This window comes from Syngnathus floridae, chromosome 2 (assembly GCF_059516105.1).
Source record: "Syngnathus floridae isolate MCC-2025c chromosome 2, RoL_Sflo_1.0, whole genome shotgun sequence".
Classification (NCBI taxonomy): Eukaryota; Metazoa; Chordata; class Actinopteri; order Syngnathiformes; family Syngnathidae; genus Syngnathus; species Syngnathus floridae.
The window spans coordinates 26,280,430-26,305,856 of record NC_142414.1 but is presented as its reverse complement, the minus strand read 5'-3'; the positions used below and the strand labels follow the sequence as shown (position 1 = coordinate 26,305,856).

At 45.4% G+C, this 25,427-nt stretch overlaps 3 protein-coding genes across 9 annotated transcripts in view; 2 read left to right on the top strand and 1 right to left on the bottom strand.

The window, feature by feature from the left end:
- The first annotated feature begins 1,702 nt into the window (after positions 1–1,702).
- On the top strand, positions 1,703–5,486 carry LOC148402868 (homeodomain-interacting protein kinase 2-like). Its single transcript, XM_088369433.1, has 11 exons — positions 1,703–1,973; positions 2,094–2,360; positions 2,421–2,606; positions 3,284–3,465; positions 3,532–3,655; positions 3,717–3,824; positions 3,893–3,961; positions 4,026–4,219; positions 4,288–4,497; positions 4,557–4,666; positions 4,740–5,486. Exons 2-11 carry the CDS (start codon positions 2,169–2,171, stop codon positions 4,841–4,843), a joined length of 1,479 nt encoding a protein of 492 aa, XP_088225559.1. The 5' UTR covers positions 1,703–1,973; positions 2,094–2,168; the 3' UTR covers positions 4,844–5,486.
- A 773-nt stretch (positions 5,487–6,259) lies between these two features.
- Positions 6,260–25,427, bottom strand: part of tns1a (tensin 1a) — a 41,463-nt gene continuing 22,295 nt past the window's right edge. For 6 of the 7 annotated variants that reach the window (XM_088364556.1, XM_088364565.1, XM_088364570.1 and 3 more), the window contains 30 exons: positions 24,858–24,907; positions 24,618–24,789; positions 24,500–24,550; positions 24,310–24,432; positions 24,166–24,230; positions 23,844–23,927; positions 22,360–22,472; positions 22,216–22,276; positions 22,056–22,131; positions 21,846–21,975; positions 21,121–21,186; positions 20,922–21,047; positions 14,446–16,107; positions 13,799–13,879; positions 13,499–13,653; positions 13,304–13,388; positions 11,931–11,987; positions 11,725–11,751; positions 11,509–11,590; positions 10,676–11,205; positions 10,521–10,607; positions 10,315–10,443; positions 10,024–10,119; positions 9,880–9,957; positions 9,738–9,809; positions 9,613–9,639; positions 9,348–9,516; positions 9,213–9,281; positions 8,692–8,721; positions 6,260–8,614 (listed from right to left, as the gene is read on the bottom strand). In XM_088364556.1, the coding sequence (XP_088220682.1) occupies positions 8,485–8,614; positions 8,692–8,721; positions 9,213–9,281; positions 9,348–9,516; positions 9,613–9,639; positions 9,738–9,809; positions 9,880–9,957; positions 10,024–10,119; positions 10,315–10,443; positions 10,521–10,607; positions 10,676–11,205; positions 11,509–11,590; positions 11,725–11,751; positions 11,931–11,987; positions 13,304–13,388; positions 13,499–13,653; positions 13,799–13,879; positions 14,446–16,107; positions 20,922–21,047; positions 21,121–21,186; positions 21,846–21,975; positions 22,056–22,131; positions 22,216–22,276; positions 22,360–22,472; positions 23,844–23,927; positions 24,166–24,230; positions 24,310–24,432; positions 24,500–24,550; positions 24,618–24,789; positions 24,858–24,907 (4,683 nt within the window). In that variant the 3' untranslated portion in view covers positions 6,260–8,484. The remainder of the gene's footprint in view (positions 8,615–8,691; positions 8,722–9,212; positions 9,282–9,347; positions 9,517–9,612; positions 9,640–9,737; positions 9,810–9,879; positions 9,958–10,023; positions 10,120–10,314; positions 10,444–10,520; positions 10,608–10,675; positions 11,206–11,508; positions 11,591–11,724; positions 11,752–11,930; positions 11,988–13,303; positions 13,389–13,498; positions 13,654–13,798; positions 13,880–14,445; positions 16,108–20,921; positions 21,048–21,120; positions 21,187–21,845; positions 21,976–22,055; positions 22,132–22,215; positions 22,277–22,359; positions 22,473–23,843; positions 23,928–24,165; positions 24,231–24,309; positions 24,433–24,499; positions 24,551–24,617; positions 24,790–24,857; positions 24,908–25,427) is intronic. The other variant, XM_088364576.1, reaches the window with a different exon arrangement.
- Positions 12,175–13,009, top strand: LOC148402867 (lymphocyte antigen 75-like). The gene has a single exon (XM_088364605.1). It carries the CDS (start codon positions 12,175–12,177, stop codon positions 12,985–12,987), a length of 813 nt encoding a protein of 270 aa, XP_088220731.1. The 3' UTR covers positions 12,988–13,009.

Below are 25,427 nucleotides of genomic sequence, written 5' to 3'. Positions count from 1 at the left end.
CTATTTGCAATTCTAGTAATGACACACGAATTTGATGCACAATTTGTCTTCGCGGGCCACATCAAATGATATGGCGGGCCATACCTGGCCCCCGGGCCTTGAGTTTGACACCTATGTCATAAAAGCGTCAAAGCACACGCTTTGTCTTCCGAGACTGATTCCCCATTTGTCATTCGCCAACGGGTGCCACCACCAGCGCAGCCGGTCTTTACATTCTTGTGCTCCTCAGCACTGGCATGTATGCTGCAGGCTAAGACCAAGTCTGTGCTCGTATGACTCAAAGCTGACACGCATCTATCTATCTCTACATTGTCTACTTTATTAATGTGCCTTGTTTTGTATTTTACAGATCATTAGGTGGACCGTATTTATTAATAGGTGCAGTATCAATTAACGGATACATTTTAAAAAAAAGATATTTAATAGATTTAGCAATATCATGCTAGGTTAGCACCAGTTAAAAACATCGGGTAGTCCTACGTTTTTTACTAGCTTTTTGTTTGCTAATACAAGTAAAATTGTTTGATCATTGGTAGTCAATCCAGTGACCGGTGGTGGCGTTAATACTTTAGCTAATGCTAATGCTAGCTCAGTAACAGTTCAACACTCAACATTGAATCCAGTGCACATGCAATATCAATAAAGAATGTAATAATATAATATACAGTAAATAAAAAACAAATATTTTGTGAGACAGACTTTGGTTGCGAGTTGACGTGGACATGAAACGGGAAGAAGATGGCTCTTGGCCTTCTTCTGGTGGGAGAACAGCTGGAGCGTTTAAGAAGCTTGCGGATGTCTGTCTGTCTGTCCGTCTGTCTGCTTCTTCCCGGCCAACATGTGGACGTGAGGAAAAGCCAAGTCTCGAGTTTCCATTTCCTAATTAGCCCCGACTGCTATCACAAAGAAAACTCCAGAAGCTCAAATGGCAGATACGTTTTTCCACTACTTAGAAATCAATTTTGCTATTGTCTCCCTGCCATCGGCCATTTGAGAGCGTCAATATTTCACTGATATTTGGAAGAATTTTTTTTCTTTTGGTCTCACTTCATGCACCTGCGGGCGATTTAAGCTCCAAAAAAATGGCCGGAGAAACTGGAGTGCAAAGCAAAACAAACGGGTTGATTTTTCCATTTGATAAGCACAAAATGGGAACTTGCCCCTTTGTTTGAGTATTTACAGTCCGGCACAATGTTCAATTGCTCCTCTCAGCTTTTTCCAACATATGGGAAGGTCATGTTTCCACCTTGTGGATGTCGCGTCGAATCCAAGATGGCAGTTTATTAACTCATTCGGTGCCATTGACGGTTTTAGACATCAAAGATATCTTTGGACGAACATGATGATTTATTTATCTTCTTGGCATAACATGAAATTATGTGAAAATATGAAAAAAATGATTTTGTGTTTGGTTGATCTCATGTTCAAAAATAAACTTCAACATAAAAAAAGATATATTAACTGGGTTGGCAGTGAATGAGTTAATACAACTAGTTTTATGGGATGTAATTTTATTTTGATTGAATGCAAAAGAAATAGTTTGGTGTCAGTTTGAAGCAGGAGGGCTTTAGTCACTTCCAAAAAATTAAAATAAATAAAAAAAGGCCATGTTATGCTTTGACATGTTATCGATTATGTAAGTCCTACAAAGATTTATAGGGAGGAGTCCAAAAGTGAGACTGCCTGTACTGTTTGATCAAGTTCTGATTATTCTGTTTGGGATTTGGTCACCATGGATACAATCGTCAGCGGGGCTAATTGACACGTCTTTATTCTTTGTGGTTGTCGCAAAGGCGCAGGTCACATAACTATGATGTCACAAAGATTCTTCTTTACTGCTGGTTTTTGCCTTAGATGACTATTTCTTGTATTATTTTGAACCGTTTTAGGTTTGAATTGTTAAATGTCTTTAATATATGTCTATTTGACTTTTAAAACATCTCACTTGAGCAAATGTTCAAGTGACTTGACAGGTAAGCGTGTTTATTAAATAGAAATATTGTTAATGCTTTCGTTGGAACTTTCACTGACCTTTAGCAAGTCATCAGAACCGTGTTGAAAGTTTCCAAGCAAATTTGACAACTGCGCTCCAGATTCGACGGTGCACCAACGGTCAGAGCCATGGATCGAGCACGTTCCGAGCTCCTCTCAGTGTGAGGAACCCGAGGATGGAGTGTTCCAACTTTCCGGTGACCGTGGAGTGCCAGATCTCCTCTCCCACCTGCAGCTACATGATGGAGGAACTTTTAGGGGCCGGGTCGTTTGGCGAGGTGGTCCAGTGCAGGAAGATGTCATCGGGCGAGACGGTGGCTTTGAAGGTGATCAAGGACAGTAGCAAGATGGAGGACGCCAAGGATGAGGTGGGTGTCACAAGGTTAGCCCGACTTGACTGCATGTGACTTTTGAAATTTGCATTCCAGGAGCGGGTTCTGATCGAGCTGAAGGAACACGGCTCGGACCGGTTCAACATCGTCTGCTGGAATGACTCCTTCACTTTCCAGGGGCAGTTTTGCTTGGAGTTTGAGAAGCTCGACATGAGTTTGCATCAACTTCTCAAGTGGCGCCTCCCGTTGTCGCTGATGGAGATCCGGCCCGTTCTGCAGCAGGTTTGACACTTAGTCAAATATAACAAATTCTGTTCCGATGCAGGCAGTGATGTCGCTAATCTTTGAAGAAGCAATATAAAAGCCTTTTGCACCATCCAAAACAAAGCGTGACGTCGTTGAAACTATTCATGGGGTACGTTCTACCAACGAGTTGGCGTGGTGGCACAGGAGGCGGGGTTTAGCCACTATCTTCTTGACATAGCCCCACTGAGATGTGTCAGATGTTGCTTCCAGTGATGGTGTCGCAGTCCACAGATGCAACAAATAGATCTTACCCAGCAGTCTTCCTTACCTCCAACCAAATGCCAGAACACCAGGCTACTTCCTGTTTGGTTACTTGGCAACCAGCAACACATGACTTATTGGCTGCGGTGAACGCTGGTCCAAACAAATGCAGTGTGGAAGTAGTAGAACACAAATCAGTCCACTTTTGTAGATTCTACTGATTTGGACCCACACCAAATTTGATGGGTGCTTCCTCAAGCCTTCACTCACAGCAAGAAGTTCTGGCCTGGTTCCTGCCACAGTCAGTGTTAGCTTCACTGAAGACCAGGCATGCCGTTTGAGACACTTTGACCTCCCATCCACTATGTGGCAGCATTGAGCATTACCTTTTGGAGAACCAATTTTTCACTTTGTATGGCTTAAGTGGGATCTAATATCATCTGATGTTCTAGTTGACAACAGCGCTGCAGTTCCTGAAGAGTGTGGGCATCGTCCATTGCGATCTGAAGCCGGACAACATCATGGTGGTGGACCACTTGCAATTGCCGCTGAAGGTGAAGGTGATCGACTTTGGTTTGGCTCTGCACGCCTCGGAGTTATCGCGAGGAATGACAGTGCAGAGCATGTGGTACCGGTGAGTCCTATTTGGATCCGTCAGTTCTGCTTCAACACGATAAAGTGTGACATCTCCTTTTCCAAGATGCCCCGAGGTGCTGCTCGGACACGAGTGCACGGAAGCCATCGACGTTTGGTCTCTGGGCTGCGTCGCCGTGGAGCTTCTGCTCGGTCGAGCTCTGTTTGCCGGCTCGGATGAGTACAGCATGGTAAGCGTGACACGGATTCACGAAGAGCTTCAGATCTCCAATATAACCATCGATGTCACAGCTGTCGCAGATCAGCACCACACTCGGAAAACTACCGGCCAGCCTCCTCGACGCCGGAATATTCACTTCCTGCTTCTTCCGCAAGAAAGCCAAGAAATGGAGGTTGAAGGTAGCTCCTATGATGTTCTTGCTCAACTTTGGTGCTCCGGTTTTGACACGGGTGTTTCCCGGCTTCAGAACAGAGCCGAAATGGTCACAACGTACGACGGAACTCAATCTTTGAACAAACTGTCAGATCTGCTGGAGGTTCGTTCATCCCCACCGTGCGTTTTTACGGCTGCAGTTTGAGAAGAACGTTTTTCCTTCTTAGGTTCATTTCGTGCGACCTATCAACTGCAGCGACGAGGACTGGCGCGCCATGCAGTGCGACCTGGAGAGCTTCGTGAACGTTGTCGCCACAATGCTTCAGATGGACCCGAGCAAAAGGTCCAGGCCGTGCCAAATTCTGGAGCACCCGTTTGTGACCATGAGCCACTTTGATGGAAAATTCCCAAACAGTGCTTAGTAAGAGCAACCGTGTTTCTCGTGTTTCTCCGCGACAATGTCCGACTCCCCGCTTGCTTCTCCTCCAGCGTCAAACTCTGGCGCGACTGCATGGAGATGGGTCGAACATGTCAGAACAAAGACCTTTGGAGCACGTCGAGCTTCACCTGTGGGGATCACGCTACCGGGCCCAGGATGTTGGACCAGTCGGTCATCACCATCAGCAGCCTCGCTTCCTTGCCGAAAAGCAACGTCGGGAAAAGGAAACGAGATGAGGATGATGACGAGACCGTCAGCTAGTAGGTGGTCACGTTGGCAAAAAGTCATCTTTGAGATAAAAACATTTGGATGCTTACAGTGCGTCATCTGCAAGTAAGAGAAGCAGCAGGGAGGTAGAAGTCTTCTACATGTCCTCAATTGACAGCTCCAGGAAGGGCGGAGGGGAAATGAAACACCCGGCGCATAAACGTAAGCTTGTTTTGGTCTGACGCCAGAGCGGGAAACTTTTTGGATAACCAATCAAACTTTTCCTCTTTCTCAGGATTTCTCCACTTGGAATGCGGCGATGCCACAATTCAGTGGAAGAACAACAAGGCGTCGACGCAGGCTGCAAAAGAACCCGAGGGGAAGATCTGTGAATTGTAATTATTGTTAAATTTTTTTAATTGTGATTTTTTTAATTTAATATTTTTCCCCATCACGTTTGCTGTGAAGTGAAGTATATTTTAAGTATTTTTTTTTTTATTTGGATATTTTTTTAATTTAATATTTCCCCTCCATCATGTTTGCTGTTAAATTTAGTATATTTTATGTATTTATTATTTTTTTTAATTGAGATATTTTATTTTATTTTTTTCCCCCCATCACTTTTGCTGTGAAGTGTATTTTATGATGGTTGGGCTCACTTTCCATTTTCAAATGTTTTTTTTATTTATCAGATCCTAGAAATATTTGCTTAGATTGAGGCTCGTGTTTCCAGTATCAATTTTATTCATTTATTTTTTTATCTCAATTCTACAGTGTTCATTTGGTCTTGTACAGGAATTCTAAATGTTTATATTTTTCTATCGAGCTACGCTTTCAAATTGCTTGGAACGCTTAAAAAAATGTATGGCTGTTAAAATAGATCTATTATTCAATGTAAACTATTTTTTAATTAATCTTTTTTCATGTCATCCTGGAAGCTTATGAAGGCAAACAGAAGGGAGACAAAAAAAAAGATCATTGGATCATTTGGATTACGCTTGTGAATTGCTTACTCAATAAAATTACAGTATATCACACACAATCTCTTAGTGGTTAATAGATGAACTACAAATAAAATAAAAATGACGGGGGGGGGTATTCAGGGACTTCTGGAAATTTGAGAATTTGTTTCATTACTGTGACGTGGTAGGGCGTTAGGCAGAAAAGGTCATACCTGGACAAAGAACGAAGCAAACACGAGCAGGTCAGGCGTAGCCAAATCTCAAAGGCGGAAGTCCTACACGAGTCGAGCAACAGGTAAACAGGCTCGACCAGCAACGTGGGTCACTTAAAGGGGAGGGGCAGGAAAGAAGCGCTGTCCAGGGTGCTGCTCATGCAAATGCGTTATAATTACAATTTACGTGATGACGTTCAATCATACATTTAGAAGGAGCAGCATTTCATTGATGTCATGAGACAAAACGGTCATTATCTGTAAAACTGCATCTCATTAAAATGAACATTACAGTATTTTTTCAGGATGAAGTGAATAGCATTTATATTTAACTTAATATGATTTGAGATGTGTTTTTTTACAAGCACATAAACATCCATTGTATTTTGACTTTTTTTTAAAATTCCTTAGAAATTTAAGAACTGGTTAAGTTTGACCAGAAAATTGTATTGTGCAAGACTGTCAGTGTGAAGTTGATTTTTGCGTGTATGGAAAGTAGCAACACATCAGCTGCAAGTCTTTCCAGTGCTGCTGAGTAATTTATTTGCAGCAGGTGTCCTCCATCAAGCCAAAAGCGCCGACTGGACGGCGCCCCCAATTGGAGACCAAAACAAATAACGACACACATGCATATACAGACATGTAACAGACTTGTATTGCTTTAATGTGTTTTTTTTTTTTTTTTTTAATCCTTTAGGTAAGCCGTAATGATAAAAATGAAGATGATAAGCGCAAACACAATCCGAGTGTCTTTTTTCACATTAATACAGCTGAAATGACTTTATGGACGCTTTCTAGGACTTTTATAAAAATGCTTTGTTGGATAGGAGCCAACTGCACGGCTCTGCTTCCTTAGAACACAACGGAACAAGATGTCTGTCTGGGGGGAAAAAAAATAAAAGTAACAAAAATAAATGAGTGGCGTCCGGGAGGTCTGATGATGAAGCCTTGGAAGAGTATTTTGCATGTTGCTTCTCTGCTGCTTTGTCAAGTTAAGTGCTTCATGTACGCAGCAGGCATCTTTTTTTTTTTCTTTTCTTTCCCCTCCGGGCATATGTTTAAAAGAAGACGTCAAAAAATGTCTCAGTGCATAAACGTAAAGCTCCCTGTGTAATATTTTGCATGTAAAATGGAAGCAAGACAAAAAAAAAAAGCAGCTCGTGTGACTCTTTGGCAAAAATCATAACTGTCATGGGCACACAGTTTTTGTATTGCATTTGAGCTTGGCCTCTTTTCCCTTGCACATCTTTTTTTTTTTTTTTTTAAATCTGTAATGTTCTATCAACTACAATCTGTTCTAAATTGTTTTCCCATCAGCAAACTCGTTCAGTCCATGCAAGTCCGCTACACGGCTTTTTTTTTTTTTTTGCCAAGATGACAAACGAGACGAGCCGAAACAAATACACGTACAAAGAAATGTACACCATATATTCAAACATGTCAAAATCCGCAGACTTTGAAATCATTAGCCAAAATAAGTAGATTTTTTTTTCCTGAACCCATTTCTTTATCTAGACTGTACAATATATGCATAATGAGTACTCATGAGGGACCAAAGCAACAAAAATAAATACTTTTCGCTAAGTCACCTTTCAAAGTAGTTCATCTATGTACATATGTAAGCTATCCTCTCGTTGTAGATGCTCGCGCTTGTGCAACTGCGCACAGTGTGAATACTCCCGTTGTGTTTTTTTTTCTCCGCTAAAAATATCCAAACGTGTTTTGTGACAGCACAGTGGGGAACGAAAGGGAGACAAGTCCATCGGGCCAACAATTAAAAATAAAAATATAGCGTATCACCATCGTTTGACTACTTCAAAAATGGGTTGTCTATATTTCGTTGAGGGCATGAGCAAAAAAATTCTACTTCATGCGGTTTTTCCACGAGTCAGATGGCCTCGATGTCTACGAGGTCTTCGAATTTTTTCGTCGCCTCGAAGGAGAAAGAGCATGCAGGAGGAACAGTGCATAGGTCCGGGTTCGGCGTCCTGGAGGGGGCTTTCCGGAATCATTCCGTGACGAGCGTCCTACCCTGTGGACAATCTGTCAAAGTCACCAGTCAAGCGTCTTGCACGAAAAAGGGGGGGGTGGGGGGTTGGGGGTGTGGTCGGTGAAAATGCACGGAACTTGATGTGTGTGCCGTTTTTCTTTTTTTTGGAGGGGTGGGGGGGGTTCTGGTCTGCAATGTGCAGTTTAGATCAGTCGCCGTTCACCGAAGAGCCCTTTCAAACACACAGCAGAACCAGAAAAGTTCACGCTAAGAACTCCACAAGGACGCGTGGAAGGTAGAAGAACCGAGCTTAAAGGTCAAGCTAACATGCATAAGGTCTTCAGACAATATTTTGCCAAAAGCCATCAAGGCCAACATTTTTTTTTTTTTTTTTTCCTGAAGACAATGTCAAGAAGAAACGACTTCTTTTCTTTTTTTGTGTGTGTCCATCGGTACATCTTTTAAAGACGGAAAGAATAAGAATGGCTTCATCGCTACGTCATTCTCGCGCTTGTATTGCGTCTACCTTTGGTAAATCAATCGAGAAAAACGTGAAAACACCCTGAAACATCCGAGCCTCGCGTATCTTCACACCCAACTTCCCTGGTTTCATTCGCTCTCGTGTCCGCGTTTGAGTCACGCGGCCTCCGCGTTTGTCACATTTGCACGCTCACATTGGCACATCCTCGCACAAGTTCATAAAACCTCTCGCAAAAAAAAAAAAATGACGCTTCCAACACACCAAACCAGAAAGGCAGAAAGTACAGATATATAAATTAATTAAATTAAAAAAAGAAGAGGAGATCGTCGAATCCCAGAGACAGAAAGACAGCAAAATGATGGATTTTCAAAATGGCCGCCATCCGGGCGTGTGTTTCACCGCCTCATCATTTTGGAGACAAAGCTGACGATAGCCGAGGCCGGCTGATCAGGGTCCAGCTCGGCAAACAGGTGGCTGACATTGTCTGTTGTGCTTCCTTGTTTCCTCGCCACGAAGCCAAAAAGCCTGAGAGAAAACACACGCCTGCGTTTTTGCTCGTGCACAAAATGGACACCAGTCACGAGAATGCTGAGAATACTTACTTTAGTGAGCAGCCACTCTCTTGGCCCCACCTGTGCAAATAAATGACTGAATTACTCTCCCAAGCCAAATTCTTTTGCAACATTTTCCATTTAAAAAAAATAATAAAAAATTGTGACTCTTTATGTAATTGGGAAATAGTGAGTTAGCAAATTAGCCTCGCTTGATTACAATTGATTACGGCTCACGCTGTAGCTACTGGCTAACACTCAAAAATGTAAAAATGTTCTTTTTAGTTTAAAAAAATATAAAAAATATTATTATTGACCTTTAGATTATGTTTTTAGATTTGTTATTATCATTACATATATGATTTATGATGATTTTTGTCATAATATATATATGAATTAATTTATATTTATTTATATTTATATTATTTATTTTACTTCATTTACCTAGTAGCTATTTGTTGTAATTTTTCCCGTGGGGCTAAATAAGATTTTCTGAATTGCAATCTACAAATGTAGACGTTTTACTATTGTGACGGCACGTCAATTTGATTGACGTTGCTATGAAGTCATACCTTCTGTCCTGCGGGTCGATGTCACAGTAGGTTATGGTGCTTAGTGGATAATGCCGCCTGAAGAAAATCCTGCAGAAAGGAAAAACGTTGGCTTTTTTCGACTTTTGCAAATGTTTGCAGACTTCCTGCACTTACTTCCTGTGACTGTCTGTGAGCATGATCCCCTGCGAGGACACTTTACAGTGGACGACGGTAGCGGCGGGCAGAGGATTGGTCGCCAGCGTCTGACTGATGGCCTTGGCGATGGCTTGAGGGCCGGTCAAGGACTCCATGTCCACAGAGTTGATGTAGAGCACGTTGGACGCTGGAAGCCAAAAAAAGCGGAGCTCACCGTCAGATTATCTGATGCAAGCCAACAGGCGCTAGCTAGCACCAAAAATGGAAGCGGTGCGGTAATTACCGTGAGCCTCCTCCGGAACCTTCTGAACTGTAAAGTAGAGGTGACACTGTGAGGCAAAGTGGATGACCATATCGATGGAGCTCCACCTTCCCTCGTTCTGCTTATACCCGAAAGGAGGCGGTTACCTGTTCCTTGTTTCAAAAGCTCCACGACGGGGTCGGTAGGTGTGGCCAGCTCCAGCGCTTCTTCGTTCGGGTCTGGACAAAGCGAGCACATTTGAAGCATCTCATGCAGCTGAGGAAAGATTATTTATGTTTGCAATTTTACCTTTGGTGGGGATCATGAGCTTGCAGGGCAGCGCCAAAGGGGTCATGGAGTGTTGGTAAACCAGCGCAGAGAGACAACCTGGGGTGGAAGCGTGTGTGAGTGGGGTCCGTGGCGAGACGCTCAAGTCGCGACGGCTGCACTCACCGAAGTAAGGCTCATTGGGACAACCCTTCAGGCGGACACCTTTGGGGCTCGTCTCAATCAGGAAATGTCTCACCAGCTCGGTGGTCAGATCAGCAGCTAGATGTACAAGACAGCATGTTAAATGTGTTTTATTCATTTATTCGTTCATTTGAAATTATTTAATTAATAATTAATTCATGCATTCATTTTATTTAAATTAATTCTATAAATTATTCATTAATATTATTAATTATTATTATAATTTATTTGTGTGTGTTTATTTATTTATTCATTCAGGGAGCCAGATTGTACCTTTTTTGCTTTGTTGTACCGTCGGTGGCGGGCAAGCCACCTTCAAGGCAAGACCGTAAGCCCCACGGAAGGAGTGGCTGTCCCTGATGACGAAGGCGCCGGGCTCGCGGTCCTTCAGCACGTTAATGGCTGAAAGGAAAAAAAAAACGAGAGTCAAGTCTACGACACGGCACTGACGGGAGTGCGCGCAGAACTCCCGGTGTCACCTTGCTCTCGGGAGATGTCGGGCTTGTACCAGAACTTGGATGTGTCTTGGACAAACTTAACGTTCATCTTGATGTCCGGATAGCCATCTGTTGTTGACAGAGTGAAATTATGAACGTTGTCAGGGACAAAGAAAAAAAAACCTACTGTGCCTCACCATAGATGGACTTGGACGTGTCTGGGTAAGTCCCGGTCAAGTTGGACCCAGCCTCGGCCGCTAGGTTCTTGCCGTCTGTCCTGTCTGCGTCCCCGCTGCTTGCGTGCCTCTTCACCGGCAGCTGGGGGGAGACGGGGAAGGCGGGCGTGGACGGAGGCTGAGCTTGACGAGACGTGGCCCCCAACTCATCTGGGGTACCGTGGCCCCCCGCCGCCGTTCGCCGGCCTATCAGGGGGCTGGCGGGCGGCACGCTGGAACCGCTTGTTTTGGGGTTTCGCCCAATTAACGGACTGGATGGGATGCTGCCGCCGCCGGCTGGAGGGGTGCGTCTGACCGTCGCAGGACTGGCTTGGCCGAGGCGTCTTTGGAGGGCGGGGCTCGGGGGGGTGTTGGTGGCCACTGTGCGGTGGAGGGTGTTGGGGCTGCCGGGGACGGTGTGGACGCCCATGATGTTGACCTGGGAGCCATCAGGGGAGGCGTGCGTGTGCGGGTAAAATGCTGCTGTGCTGTGGTCTGGTGAGCCATATCTCCTTTTGATGGAGAAAAACAAGAAGATTGGATGGCTACATAGATGAATACAAATATATCAACATAAAAAATAAACATCAGAAGTCATCCCCATCCATCCCTCAGCCTATTGATTATTCATATTAATTAAATATATAAATTGAAGAATGAATGTGTAATTGTGGCCAGATTTGAGTAATTCGTAGCTCAGGAAGACTTTATGATGTTCTTGTATCTGTTTTCAAATCAGAGGCTTGGACGTATAGCAATGAGCTTTTCCGCTACTTTCTCAGCACGTGAGTTTTCAGTCGTACGTCGATACGCACCCGTCGGGGCTGTGGACAGGACTTCCGGAGGTCAGCGGAGCGCTGAATTGTTGTGCTCTAAATTCCACAAAACCACGATTCTCTGCATTGCATGAAAAATACATTAAGTCGTGGGAAATAAAAAGAATATGATTCAATGTGATTGAATAATAGTCTTGCACAAGACACAAATCACATTCTAAGAAGAAAAACTGGGGGAAAAATAAAATACTTTACCTTGTTCTCCATGACTGAAAGCAGAGTCTGATCAGGGGAAAGGAACACAAGGAACCATTTTGAAAACGGAAGTCGATGCACAAAAGCAAGGAACAATAAAAAAAAAGCCCATTAGTTGAGGAGAAGCAGTAACTATTTTAAACACCAGAAGGCAGCAGAGATGCAAAATGCTCTGAAACCTTTACCAAAGCCAAACTTTTCCTTACCTGCTGCACCTTTTTGATTCATTCCTGCTGCTGGCATCCAGCCTGCTGGCGAACGAGCTGCAGAGAGACAGAAAGAGCAAAGTTACAGGTGATTTTTACCAAAAGATATTTTCTGTCAATATATTTTAACTCAAGTCGGTGCTTTGTACATTTGCGTGTTCCTTTTACATAATCCCAAATGTATGCAAATCCCGTGAAGGTAAACAAAACTCTCGAAAGCTCATCTCCAAGTAGGACTGAGAAGATGACTGCCATGGTGCAAGTACGTGTCTCCATCTTGCTCCTCCAGGCGTGGTGCACCACTCTGGGAAAATACGTCTACGTGAACGAGAGCATGACATGGGACCACGCTCAGAGTTACTGCCGTGAGTTTCACACAGATCTGGCTCCGGTTGTGAACCGCGAGGAAATCTGGAAACTGCGTGAAATCAGCGGCGACGTGTTTAGTTTCTGGACGGGACTGGTGAGGAATGATGGAGATGAATGGATGTGGTCAGGGGGCGGCGCGGCATGGGCGATTCTCTGGGGAACCGGGCAGCCGAATGGTCTTCAAATGGAAGACGCCGGTTTGATGATCAACTATTGGATTCACGACGCAAACCGAGACGCACAGAATCCCTTTTTTTGCTTCGATGCCATTGTCGTAAGGGAGGAAGCGTGCTGGGAGGAAGCTTTGGGCTACTGCAGGGAGCGCCATAGCGACTTGGCCAGCGTGACATCACACACAGAGATGCTATTGATCCAGAAACAGCTGGAGAAGAATCTCTCGATGGAGCATGTCTGGCTGGGTCTGCGTTTCTTCCCAGGGGGCTGGCGCTGGGTGGACAAGGAGAACTTGACATACGAGGCCTGGAATGAGCACGGCAGACCTTCATGTCCAGCAGGAAGACAGAAGTGTGGCAGCTTCAAGGTGACGGGATGGAGGCCAAGCGCCGGTGGAATTTTGGGAACCAATAACACGCTAGTTGGGGTTAGCTTGGGGGAAAGTGATTTGGGGGAAGAATCCGTGTGGGAGGCTCACGACTGTGAGCAGAAGCTTTATTTTGTTTGCTACTAAAATTGCTGACTGAGTAAGTAGCTCGAGGCTAATTATACGTTATGTACCTTTGACCTGTTTGACTGTTATTGTGTGTTTATGATTGAAATATGTCAAATTGGCTTTTAATAAAAGTGCTGCTGTCTTTGCTACTTGTAGATAGATAGATAGATAGATAGATAGATAGATAGATAGATAGATAGATAGATAGATAGATAGATAGATAGATAGATAGATAGATAGATAGATAGATAGATAGATAGATAGATAGATAGATAGATAGATAGATAGATACTTTATTGATCCCCGGGGGGAAACGTCTGAAGGTAATTCTCACCATAGCCTCCCAAAGCAGGAGCGTTGCCGACAAGCCTATCAATATCGTTGTCCTCAAATGCTTCCCGGTAGCTGTGCACGGTGCCCTGACAGAAAAGAGTCAAGCAATTAAAATTTGAAAAAAAAAAAACAAAAAAACATACAGAATAATCATGAAGGATTTTTGTCTGCTGAGCTTTGAAATTGATCAATGTACCTCTCTGGGTCTTTCTCCTGCATTGTGGGGCAGAGTGTTGCTGAAATCTGTTGCTGGCCTGTTGTCATGGCCACTATGGTACTGACCCTCGCTGGTGGTCCGACGCCGACTCGTACCTTGGCTCACTTCCGGGGTCATTCCCCTGGAGCGCACCCCTGAACCCCCCCGCGCACAACATTAAATAACGTGGGCAACCAGAACGGCTGATCATAAAAACAATTTGGAACCAATGTTCATCAAATGAGGTGTGAGGAGAAAAAAAAAATGGAAGCAAATAAAAGTGAGTGGCGGTGGACAAACCAGAGAAGGAATAGGAGCGATGGCGGTCAGATTGTTGCGGTGTTATGCTTTCACTGATGCCTTGGATACGAGCGTTGTACTCTGATGCCGGGGGGACGGGAGGTCGGGGTGGTGGATAGTGGACAGGAAGGAAGGAAGGAAGGTAGAGGAGGAACAAGGTGAGAAGACGTGCAGAGGAAGAAGCAATGGTGGGAAAGGGTTGTCCGACCAGCGTGCCATTCAACAGAAACAGAATAAAAATGAAAAAAAAGCAACTGACTGAAAAGGAAATGTTCAACAGAAATGAGATTTAAAAGAAGGTGTATGTGCAACTTGAATCCACCAGGAGGCAGCGTTGAGCTTCCATTCAGATTACCTTAACATGAACTCATGAAAACTGGGACCTCCAAAACCGCTCCGCTATTATTACCTCACACTCGCAGGCTTGATTTTTTTATTTTCATTTTAGCTGCGGCGCTAATTATACGTGTACGTCTCATTCCTCCGGTGTAACCGGATCTGCTCTAATCTGCTCCACCACGTGCTGCTCGTAGTCCCACGTGGGGAGCTTGAGGTGGAACTTTACAGATTAAACTCTGACTCCAGTGAGACATTTAAGACACAGAGGTTCGTATCAATGACGAGATTACGTTACAGTTTGGCCTTACCGGCGATGCGGTGAGCTACCAGGCCCTCCAGGTTCAACGCCCCCTCCTCGGCATCCTGCTCTCGAGCCAGAGAGGAAGAGGAGGTGTCCTTAGGTTGAGGGGTGAGAGCGGGAAGCGGAGAGGACGACTCGCTGCAGCCCGGATAGGGAGACGACCCCTGTAAGTCCGGAGAGTGACACACCGTCGTTCCCGCCATGTACGTGTTGACGGGTTTGAACGGCGGGTGGACGTTTGGATCCGGGGGGAACTGGTGCTGTGCTGGACGTGTGTGCGCGTAGGGCTCGGGCGTGTGTGTCGGGGTGTTGTTCTGATTTTGCAAAGCGGGGCTAGGCCTTTGAGGGGAGTGTACCGGAGACTCCAAAAGGGGGCTCTGGTTAGCAAAAGTTCTCCCGGTCGCGCGTAGCGGCTGATGGAAAGTATTGTTGAATGACCCCGAGGAGCTGTAGCCGTGGATGGCCGAGTCGGCTTGGTACGATGGCCTCGTGAGTGTCTGGGAGAAGGGCACGGGGGATGAACTGAGGGTGTGTTCCCCAGGGGGGGCGCTGTTTGACTTGGACATGTGCGAGTTAATGGGGTCCAGGTCGAGCATGAGCATGTTGAGCGCTTCGATGGATTGCTCGATGTCCCGTTGAGACGCCGAGGAGGGAAAATGTGGCAAGCTATGCGTGGACTGGAGGGGCGGGCCGAAAGGATCGTCGGGGAGGCTGTACTGGTGCCAAGCGCTCAGTCCCCTTTGAACAGCGTCCCGGCTACTGGTGCTCCTCTCGGGGGCCCTGGGCATTCGTTTGGGGTTGGACTCGGGACTGCTCGTCGGCTGGTGACCGAAGGACTGCGAGCGATACATTCCGCTTTCGTTCTGGAAATTGTTATAGCCCCCCGATGGCGAAGCGGAGGCGCTGCGCTCCTGCATGGTAACGGCCGTTTGTATTCCGTGCACCGGCATCTCGGTCAACTTATCAGCTCGTTCAAGGTAGGGGCCGTCGGTTTGACTTCTGACGGGGGCCTGCGACTGGTAGTAGAGGTCACCTGGGGTGGCTTGACCCTCTAAGGACGAGAGTGTGCCCAAACTGTCCACGCTGTTGCCCTCTTGGCTATTAGGAAGCTCGTCATCAAGAATATCGGTCTCGCGCTCTTCTGCCGAAGGGGCGGCAATTAGTCTGGGGTGACCCCCGTTGACATGCACCTGCGCAGGGACCAGGTGGCGGACCCCGCCTCCCGGACTGGTCGAAGTGGACAAATAAGCTTGCCGCTGATGAACAGGCGCCTCAAGTCCGCTCAGAAGCTGATCGAGTTCTCGCTTCTCCTGGGGGCTGAGGGACGGGCGGCCGAGCGCCGGGTTGCCCTGGCTGGATCCCACCTGCAGGGACTGACTGTGTTCCTCGGTGCGGTCTGTCTTGACGGAGGCGGTGGAGTTTCCCGAGTCGCTGCTCACAGACAGAGTGTGGTCGACGGCGGGGAGAGAGGCGTGGCCGATTACAGGAAGAGTTTGCTCCGACGGTTGAAGGGGATGGTTTGGGTGTTGCGAAGCGTTCTCTGGGGCGCTCAAGGGGTCTCCGTGGACTGGGAGACCGTTGATGGTGACCACTCCTCCCTCCAGGGAGTTTTTCTTTCGGATCTGCGCATACAGGCTTCCGTCAAGTGGACCTTGACTGTGAACAACATCTGAAAGAAAGAAAAAGAGGGATCAAACCTAAAACTAGTGCACTGCCGCTCAACTTGTGAAGGAGTCAATAACCCTCCGTACAAGCACAGGGAAACTCGGGAAGGCTTTTTTTAAAAGCTTAGCCCAGCAACCAGCAACACCGGCCTCACGCGCTATTAATAGACACTTTACAGGGCTAAAGGCGGGGCTAGCATTGCGTCACTGAGGAAAGCAGGGTGGACACTGACCAACAAACACAACGCCGACAAAATGCTGTCTCCAACTATCCTTCGGCTCGGCTGTGAAGTTTGTCAGTAGAACTTCTGGTATGGGCCAAAGAAGCCCCGCAAAGTCAATGTGGTGGTGTACACATGGAAGGAACAGCTGACCTCAAAGCGCTGTTCAAATCCAAACTCTCACACTTAAACCTCATCCACATTCCCAAGTAGTCCCCAAAAAGCGTCGGAAAGCCACGACAAGTACGCCGACAACAGCTGACCGCTATGTGCCGTGCAACAGATGGTGGATGGGCTTCTTTCAAAACATCAACAGGAAGCAAGACACACAACTCGCTTCATAAATCAAGAAATGGAACCAAAAAAAAACCATCCTCCTCACCTGCAGATGTGATTTTCCTTGGTTCTCTCAAAAACTTGGCCAAATAATCTTTTACTTGAACCTTCTCCTGTTGCTCCCCTCTCTGTGTCCTCCCATCACTAGAAATGTGTTTAACGCCAGTGAGGCGGGGCTGCACCAACATTTGATTCTTCCCAGCAGCAGGGGAGTGGCTACACTTTGGATAGAACTCCCAGATGGCGGCGGATGGAGCCCTTCCTTCAAAGCCACCTTGAATGTCCATAGTCTTCATTTCTAATCAACTTTAGGTTGGTGCAGTTCATTGTAGAATCAGAAAAAACTGTCTCTCTCTCTCTCTCTCTCTCTCTCTCTCTCTCTCTCTCTCTCTCTCTACTGAAATTAATTGAAATGACGTTAATCCGTTCCAGGCCCAACATTGCACTGAATTAAGCTAATTAATTAATTATTCAAACCTGTTAAGATGTAATGATAAAGATATTATTCAAAAAATATTGTTACAATTTCACTCTATATGTGCTGCATCACCGTTTGTGTTCAAATATCTTAACTTTGAACACCATCGCAAATTTGGATTGTTTTAAACACACAAGATGTCAAAATTTGCTGGAATTATCTTGGGCTCTTATCTTGGATTTTTGCTTGCAAATAAAAAAAATCATCCAAGCGATGGTTTACAATCATCAAGTCAAGTCATTGAATGTTATCAATATGAATTATAAACAAATTCAGAGGTTCCATTGAAAATTTCTTTTGCAAATTCTAAGTGCGGTGAATATCCAAGATGTCTGCCACTTCTCTCCCCTAAATCAACTGGGATCAACTCCAGCTTCCCCGTGACCCTGAACAGAAGACGCGGTTGTAGAAAATGGATGGATGGATGACGGTATAACGCCGGTCACGCGGCTTAAAGTAAAACAGAAACAATGCGCTGAGAAGTCCTTTTGAAACATGAACACATGCCCTGCGTCCGACTGTGACCGCAAAAAGATCGAATGGCGCTGCCGGGCACCTAACATGCAGTTATCACTCACATTAATGTCAAAGTGCCTCAAATCTCTGCGGCGGCACTCTAGCCGGGTATTAACTATGGCCACCGGGATTTTCAATCCAAATGGAACACACAAAACCTTCCCCGGGCGCCATTAAATAGCGGCAGCAGACCTCAAATTAGATCAGGTGAGTCACCCGGGCGGGCGGGCAGGCGGGCGCACTTGCTCGTTGGTTGGCCTTGACGTTTGTTTCAATGCCAGCGCACTTCACTTCCCAAACGCTAGCTTGGGTGTCTCATCGGTACGTCACGGACTTGGCAGCCTTTAAAAAGCCCTTTTCACAAATGTGGCTAATGGTTTGTTATAAATAGAAGCAGTTGGGCACCCATTGCTGTGTCAATAGCCCAGCTGGGAAGTGGACTACATAGAAGAAAGTCGTGTGTGCACTTTGGTCCAGAAATATTTGGACGGTGACTTTTGGTGAATTTTGCCTTTACACAACACCACCATAAATAGGAAAATGAAACAAATGAAAAATATATCAGTCGCTATTGTTTGCTATCATAAAGTCTTGAATTGATTTTCGCAGTAACTCAGAATGCTCTTATTATTTGACTGGTTCTTTTATCATAAACAAGATAAATTAAATGTAATAATTAATTTTATATTAATAAAAATAATTTAAACAAACATTTAACTGTAATTCAAATTTCAAATCACTGGTAGTATTCAAGTCAGGCAGCCATGATCACTATTCAACATTTAAAAGTTTTCTCGCTTCTTCTCAAGATCTCAATGGGCTTACAAATAAAATTAAAAAAAAGCTTCCGTCAAAAACAAAAAGGTGGCTACTGTCACCATTTTTTTTTCACTAAGCCAACATATCTTAAACGGCACAATGACCGGCTCAGGCAGGAATGTGAGGACAAGCAATGATGTCATCTCACGACTGGATGTGACATTGGGCTTTGATATCGCCGTGACGACAACCCGTCTGCATGCCGGCCGAGTTTGACAGACAGATAGGTGACGGGAAAATCTTCAACTCATAATACGTCACGAATCTTTTTTTGATTTGAAGACGTTTGCAGCGTGACATATGACTGACAGCGTCTGCTTTGACATGAGCCACGTCTGCCAGGCGTCCCATCCGTCACTCGCTCCTTAGAGGTAACGAGACGTGAGCGTCGGCGGTGTCACGTAGACCGAAACGACAGTCGGGGTGATGTCATGTGAAAGACATGGCGTCCACTTCCCGTTTCTCTCCATGCCGTGACAGTTAGGTGGACTCTAAAATAGCCATTGAGAGGAGAAAGATGGCTTCAAGAGCAGAAGAGCATCACAGCGGGGTTCCCAGGACCGCTGCGACGGCAACCTGCTGCCGCGGCTCACCGCGCTGTCAGCGGCACGTCCGGGGGCTCAAAGCATTTTGTTCTCGTGTGACACGTCCAAGCGCGCATTTCGAATAGTTCACCGCTCTCCATTTCTGCAGACTTAGTTGGCTTCGGTATATTTAGTTTCTTTAGTCGCTCAAGTACAGGTAGATATCGGCTACGTTTCGTATGTTAGAAGAAACTTGGGATACTATTCCAAAGAACAGCAAGAGTCTGGAATGGACTGCTTTGTATGGAGACCGATATAAACCGAAACTGTTTTTCCTGGCTGATTTCGGACTGATATCTGATCGCAATATCGGATCAGGACGCCTGTATATTTTTTTGCACAGATTCCAAAATGGCACTATATTTTATTTATTTTTCTCTTGCACATCAAGTGATAATACTAATACTAATAATAATAAAGTCAAATAATAAATATAATAATAATAATTATAAAGTCAAATAAATAATAATAATGATAATAATAATAATAATAATAATAATAATAAAGTCAAATAATAATAATAATAATAATGATAATAATGATAAAGTCAAACTTAAAAATAAATAAATAAAAAATAAAAAAAATTAAAAACCTGAATTTTTTTTAAACCTGTGTCACATTTACGTACATGTAAAGTAAACCATCTCGGATTCAAATTTGCTGTTGACCAGTGTTATTATCAGTGCCAAACATCAACAACACTAAACATCTGACTACCAGCTTGGAAGATAATGCATGGAATGAAATGCGAGCGTTCACATCAACAAAGACTCAACTCTCACCTGATTCCAAACGCACAAGTTTTCCTTCAATCAGTCCTCGCAAAAGCCCAAGTGACTTGTGAGGCTCTGCACATAAAACCGGCGGTGGCGGCGTCTGCCTCGCCCCCCCGCCCGCCCGCCTGTGTCCCTTTCTGTCACTGTCCAGCTATTCTAGACATGTTTCACGACTCGGCCCGGCCAAATAGGGGAGGGGTTGTAAACAAGGGAGACGGCCTTCAAGCCTTCTGAACAAATTCCACTGCTTCATCGTAACGTCGCCAAAGTTGTGCTCGTTCGTATTCACGTTTGCTTCCAACCATTTGTTCTCGTGTTGAACAATCCGATGTTTGCATTGAGTTTCTGTTTACAAAACGAGCACATGACAATTTGAAAGTAACTGTTTCGCCCGTTCGGCAGGGCCTTCTGACTCGCCGTGGCAGCGAGGTCGACAGCTGCCGAGGGGGGGGGGGCGGGGTATATTAGCGGAGCAAAGTCACGCTGACACACACGCTAGCGTAAAAACTGCAATGCACTCAACGTGTAAATCAAATCACGTGCGATACGCGCAGGTGAACGCTAACGAGGCGCGCTGACAATATACGAAACATGCTGCCGGGGGCTGCTGACTTCAATTGAACGCGACAAGGATTCCGAAATACACCATTTTTTTTTCGTACCGGGCTCTTTCAAGTCCGTAGACAAAGTCGGTGTTAAACACGACGCCAGGAGGCCTAAGCGACGTGGATTCGCTCATCGACCCCTTGATGAGTGATGTTGTGCCTTTGAATCTATTCTCTGCCATTGTCAGGGAATCCCAACATCATCATGAACTTCTCAGATAGTATCCTAGGAGTCAAACTATTTTTAGAGCGAGTAAAAACAAAGTCTTTCACTCCACTGGATAGCCGAGAGGCTTAAATTACAGGACGAGAGGTTTCCTGTCGAGTGGGATGCAATTTGCAATTCGGGCGATTCCCGCTGACCTTCTTGAAACGTTGCAATTACCACGACGTCTCTCCGAGGACGTTCAGAAAAATGAGACGGGTCGTTGCGACGTAGTAAGGTTGATGAGATGACGATCGACACGACGTGTTGTGCGCGTACCGTGCTGGTCGTCCTCGGCTCCCTCAGAACGATGACTGAAGTTCTCATACGAGTCCCAACGGATCAGAGGATCTTGAGTGTTGTAGTCCACGCAGACGCTAGGCCCATTCTCCAGATGGCCCAGACCTGAGGAACGCATGTCGTCAAATATTTAGGAACAGTAATTATTGGCGGTTAGAAAAAAAAAAAAACATGCTACCTTTGATTTTCTGTGGAGCGTAGGAAAAGACAAACTCCACCTTGCCATACTCAGGAAATCTGTCATCTGTACAAAGAAAGAAAGTGAAGTAAAAATATACCCCCATGCATACATGAACTCACAAATACAATGGACTTGTAATTACCGCTAGGTGCCACTGGGTAGGAGCAAAACGCATTAAAAAAAAAAAAAAAAAAAAAAAAAAAAAAAAATATATATATATATATATATATATATATATATATATTTTTTTTTTAAAATGACTATTGAAGCTTATGCCCTTCGATGGACCTTAGATGCTTGATGCCACCAGATGGCGCCAAATAGTTTTAAATTAGACATGGTTTTGGTCAGCACAAAAAGATGAGTTTCTCAGTGTCTGATGGGTTCCTCAAATATCTACAAGTCATACGCATGAGTTTACCATAACACCAAAGTTCTTGGACCCTTTTTTGTTTTAATACAGTTAATAAGTCTTATGCTTTTCTATAAATAAAGATGAGTAAATTTCCAAATCTATTTTGGCTGTAATTCTATTATTGACCACCAGATGGTGGCACACAACACACAACTCCAAAGTTCTTGGACGCTTTTTAGTTTTAATACAGTCAATAAGTCTTATGCTGTTTCATAAATAAAGATGAGTACATTTCCAAATCTATTTCGGCTGTAATTATTGACCACCAGATGATGACACACAAGACACAACTCCGAGGCGGTGTTACCTTTGAATGTCTCATCTAATTCGCTCTTCCCAAACACCACTCCCAGATCGTGGATGGCGCACGTGTGGAACTGCACCCTGAACATAACGTCCCTGGTGGGGTTTCTGTAGCGCTTGTGGTAACACTTGAGCTGTGTGGCAGGTGAGCGGAGAAAGTGTGGCAACACAAAGATCAAACAGGAACAAGGTTAAACCAGGAGGAATGGCTCACCAGGATGTCGCCCTTTAGCAGGAGGCCCGGTTCGATGGTGATGCAGATGCTGGTGTTGCTGTCTCCCTGCACGTTGCTGTGGAACAACAACGAGATCGTCTCGTAAAAACAAAGGGGTTCAAGGACGCGCCGCACCGACGAGGTACTACTAATTACGTACTATATTCCCGACGTGTAGACGGGCTGCATCGCTTGGTAAATCTTCAGAAACGGACGACAGCCTGGGTAGGGCAAAAAGCCAGAGGGGACATTTAGCTTTGTATTACTTCTCACTGCTCCAAATATTAGCAGGGCGCATCCTCACCTCCTTTGGACTCAAAGTTGGGAATTCCGTGCATGATGACGTGGTGCAGGAACAGGGGCTTGTTGTTGATTTTGATGTGGCCCGACAAAAGGCCGTTAAAGTAGCGCACATACCTGAAGAGCAAAGACAACAACCGAGGTGAGCCCACTTATCCATTTTGTATTCTGCTTTTCCTCATTCGGGTCATCGATGGGCCACTGACAGGTATCGATTAACTTAATATGCATGTTTTTTTTTTTAATGTGGCAGGAAAACCCCACGCAAGTACGGGGCAAGCATGGAAACTCCGCAAAGGAAAGTCAGAATCAGGTTTGAAACCCGGAGCCTCTCGAATGTGAGGTAGACGTGCTAACGTGCTAACACTGCTTCCTGATGCTACTTCCCTCCAAGTTAGCAAAACAAATAATCGCATAAAATCAAAATAATCAAATACGAGCATGTTTCTCCCCTGCTGCTCCTGCTTCCTGAGATTATTTCGACGATGGAAAGTGCAACAGTGAGTGATTGTGTTCAGAGGACAATCGGTTTTCTGGTGAGTTAGTGCGGCCTGGTTGTTAAACATTATTGTGAGGAGGCTACCTGACATGACCTTGACCATGACGAGGCCGAATGCCGTGCTCTGCTGATGGAGGCCAGATGGTTGAGTTAGCGGGGATCTCACACAAGGTGCAAGCGAGTGAGGAAGGAAGGAAGGAAGGAAGGAAGGAGGGAAAGAAAGAAAGAAAGAAAGAAAGAAAGAAAGAAAGAAAGAAAGAAGGAAGGAAGGAAGGAAGGAAGGAAGGAAGGAAGGAAGGAAGGAAGGAAGGAAGGAAGGAAGGAAGGAAAGAAAGAAAGAAAGAAAGAAAGAAAGAAAGAAAGAAAGAAAGAAAGAAGGAAGGAAGGAAGGAAGGAAAGTGATGCAAAGTTGAAAAAGAAATTTGGCATGTGTTGAAAGTTTCTTTGGATTTTGGATCATATTTTTTGGGATGCACATTATTGCTCGGATTTGATGAACTTGTCCAAGCACTTCTTCATCCACAAGTGAGGTCAGTCCAGTTTGAATGGCTCACATTCACCACCATAATAGCAGGCGGCTGAGGGCAGAGATAATGAAACGGGAAATAGCGGCTTGGCTGCGGATGAGTCAGTCCCCCGATTTCTTTGTTGATTCTCTGCCACCTTCATCTTATCTCCCTCCTCTGAAGTTCAGCGATTCCACAACATGCTTGATGACATCATCAACTCTGGTGGAAAACAGACGCTCTCTCGGGAGCTCTCTTGGCATGAGTGGAATCTCTTAAACAAGCACAGTGGACGCCGTGACATTTTCACACAATTATCCCAATTCGAGCTAAATTGCAAAACGTTCTTCCTGTGTACGGGAAGGAACCGCATTTGGACCGCTCGTTGGAAATTTGGGTGGTTTGGAAACACGCTGTGCATAGTTTGTAGTGCGCGATAAGCTAGCAGAACATTTCCAAACAGGGAGCGAGGTAACGACTGACCTTCTCTGCGAGGGCTGGCCCATGGGAAGCGCCTTGTCCTCATAAAAACGCCTCATGGCGAAGCGGTCCAGGGCCTGGTCAGCGCTGCAAATGTAGACCGACATCAATTGTTGACATTAACGGGAAGCTTTGGAAGATTTATCCTGCGGGCTTTCAAAAGTATCTCCAAACTTTGAACAACATCTGGCGGCATTAAAGAACGATGACTCTCCCGAGCTGCTTGTTCTCAGAGAAGCACAACTATAAAGCAGCCGGGATGGCTTGTTTTGATACATGAATCACGCACACACCCACACACCCACACACACACATTTGTATCTACCTCGCTGAAATGTTGCTGTAGTGCATGTAGGCTGCCACCACCACCCCGGTCCGACCTCGGTTTCCCTGCAACGCCCCAAAAAGTCATATGGTGACCCACAAAGTTCTCCACGTTCATGAGATGGTGCGGTCTGTAGGAGTTTACTTTGTTGTGAAGCACCACGACGTTGTGCGGGTCGCCGTTGAGCCAGGTGTCGATGGCCTTGCACATGCTGCAGATCTTGTCCAGCGGCGGCGCGTGGTGGTCTGGCCAGCCGAACTCCAGCACCTGCACCCGGACCAGCGAGCGTGAACCTTCTCAAATATCGTATTTTCACACCTCTTTTTTTTTTTACCTTGGGATTTAATGTTGCGAGGTCGTTCCTCAACTCACTCAGGTTGAGCACCTGAAAGAAGAAGAGGAATGAAGCAGAAGCCACCAACGGGTGGCTTCATTGGTGGCGTGTTCCTCACCAGGTAGTGTTCGCCGTGTTTGGAACGCAACATGTCCGCCACGTCCTTGAGGTGGGCGATGTAGCTGCGCTCCTCGGCAGTGGCGGGGAAAGAGAAGGAGATGATCCTCTCCGTGATGTAGACCAGGTCCACTTCGTAGCTCTCCTCCATGTCTTGGACCATACTCTGACTCCTGGTGAGGGCAAGTAAGTCAGCGCTTGACCCGATTGGAATTTTGGTCCAATTTTGGTTGAGTCTTACCGTGACTGCTTGCGCTTTATTTCTGCACTCTTGCAGGACCTGGCTGAGCCCTGAAGGGAAGTCAAGTGATCAATCAGAAGCATCAATCACTAGATGTAAATTAATTTAAAAAAGTGCGGCGCCAAGAGTCAAAATGGAGATGTTTTTGGTGCACCAGATGTCAGACAGGCCTCATGTAGACACTGCGAAACGTGTGACATCACAACAGTTTGTGGTCTTGTAGCAACATGCGGGGAAGCTGTTAAAACTTCAGGAGGAGGCAAGCCAGATCCAATGTTGGCTTTACCAGCCATTGCGGCTCGGCTCAAAATGAATCGACCAATCAAATTTGTTTACTGGAACTGAAAATGACAAAAAAGTTGACGCTGCATAGCTACACGATAAAAAATTGTGGTATTTTTTCATTTCCTTGAGAAAACCAAATGTGAGGAACCTCCGGGTGAGAAGGATGTCACAAATCCTTCAGCTCCCAAGACTTTCCAGACGCTGAGTAGCCACTTCAAAAGGGACTGACTGTCTGGAAACCAAAGCGCCATCATTTGAACTTGTGAAGACATGGCTGAGTTGTTC

Excerpts from the sequence above, each read along its gene's own strand:
- LOC148402868 (XM_088369433.1), top strand. The coding sequence starts at position 2,169 with ATGGAGTGTTCCAACTTTCCGGTGACCGTGGAGTGCCAGATCTCCTCT. Across the intron at positions 2,361-2,420 it reads TGGAGGACGCCAAGGATGAG|GAGCGGGTTCTGATCGAGCT; the intron begins GTGGGTGTCACA and ends TTTGCATTCCAG. Across the intron at positions 4,220-4,287 it reads AAATTCCCAAACAGTGCTTA|CGTCAAACTCTGGCGCGACT; the intron begins GTAAGAGCAACC and ends CTTCTCCTCCAG.
- LOC148402867 (XM_088364605.1), top strand. The coding sequence starts at position 12,175 with ATGACTGCCATGGTGCAAGTACGTGTCTCCATCTTGCTCCTCCAGGCG.